Here is a 285-nt window from a genome sequence, read left to right as displayed (position 1 = left end):
ATTCAGTTGAGAGTCGCCCCGGACCGATGGAAGGGCCTGTGAAGGGCGTCGTACCCTTCTCCATGTCGCTCGTCTCTGATGGACGCAGCCAGACTGTTGACGTGGGACGCTGTTTCACTGATGGAACTGATAACCGAGGGTTGATATAGGAAGACGAGAAATTTTCAAGTCTCCCGGGGCGGTTTGCCATATGATACAGATTAGCTGGGGTGTATGCGGACATGGTGGGCGGCCGCGTCAATAGCCGTGCTTGAGCGCTCCGTGCTGCTTCGCCATGAGCCTGTT

General features: G+C 56.1%; 1 protein-coding gene across 1 annotated transcript; it reads right to left on the bottom strand.

Annotated features, from left to right (window-relative positions):
• Positions 1 to 17: 17 nt before the first annotated feature.
• On the bottom strand, positions 18 to 264 carry CSUI_008260 (uncharacterized protein; the record flags this gene model as incomplete). Its single annotated transcript, XM_068068394.1, has 1 exon — positions 18 to 264. A coding segment is annotated over exon 1 (204 nt), but the record flags the coding sequence as incomplete, so codon positions are not given.
• Positions 265 to 285: the final 21 nt, after the last annotated feature.

The sequence above is a fragment of the Cystoisospora suis genome, assembly GCF_002600585.1.
Source record: "Cystoisospora suis strain Wien I chromosome Unknown contig_4585, whole genome shotgun sequence".
Taxonomy (NCBI): domain Eukaryota; phylum Apicomplexa; class Conoidasida; order Eucoccidiorida; family Sarcocystidae; genus Cystoisospora; species Cystoisospora suis.
The sequence above is the reverse complement of the archived record's forward strand: the minus strand, read 5'-3'. Positions and strand labels throughout refer to the sequence as shown.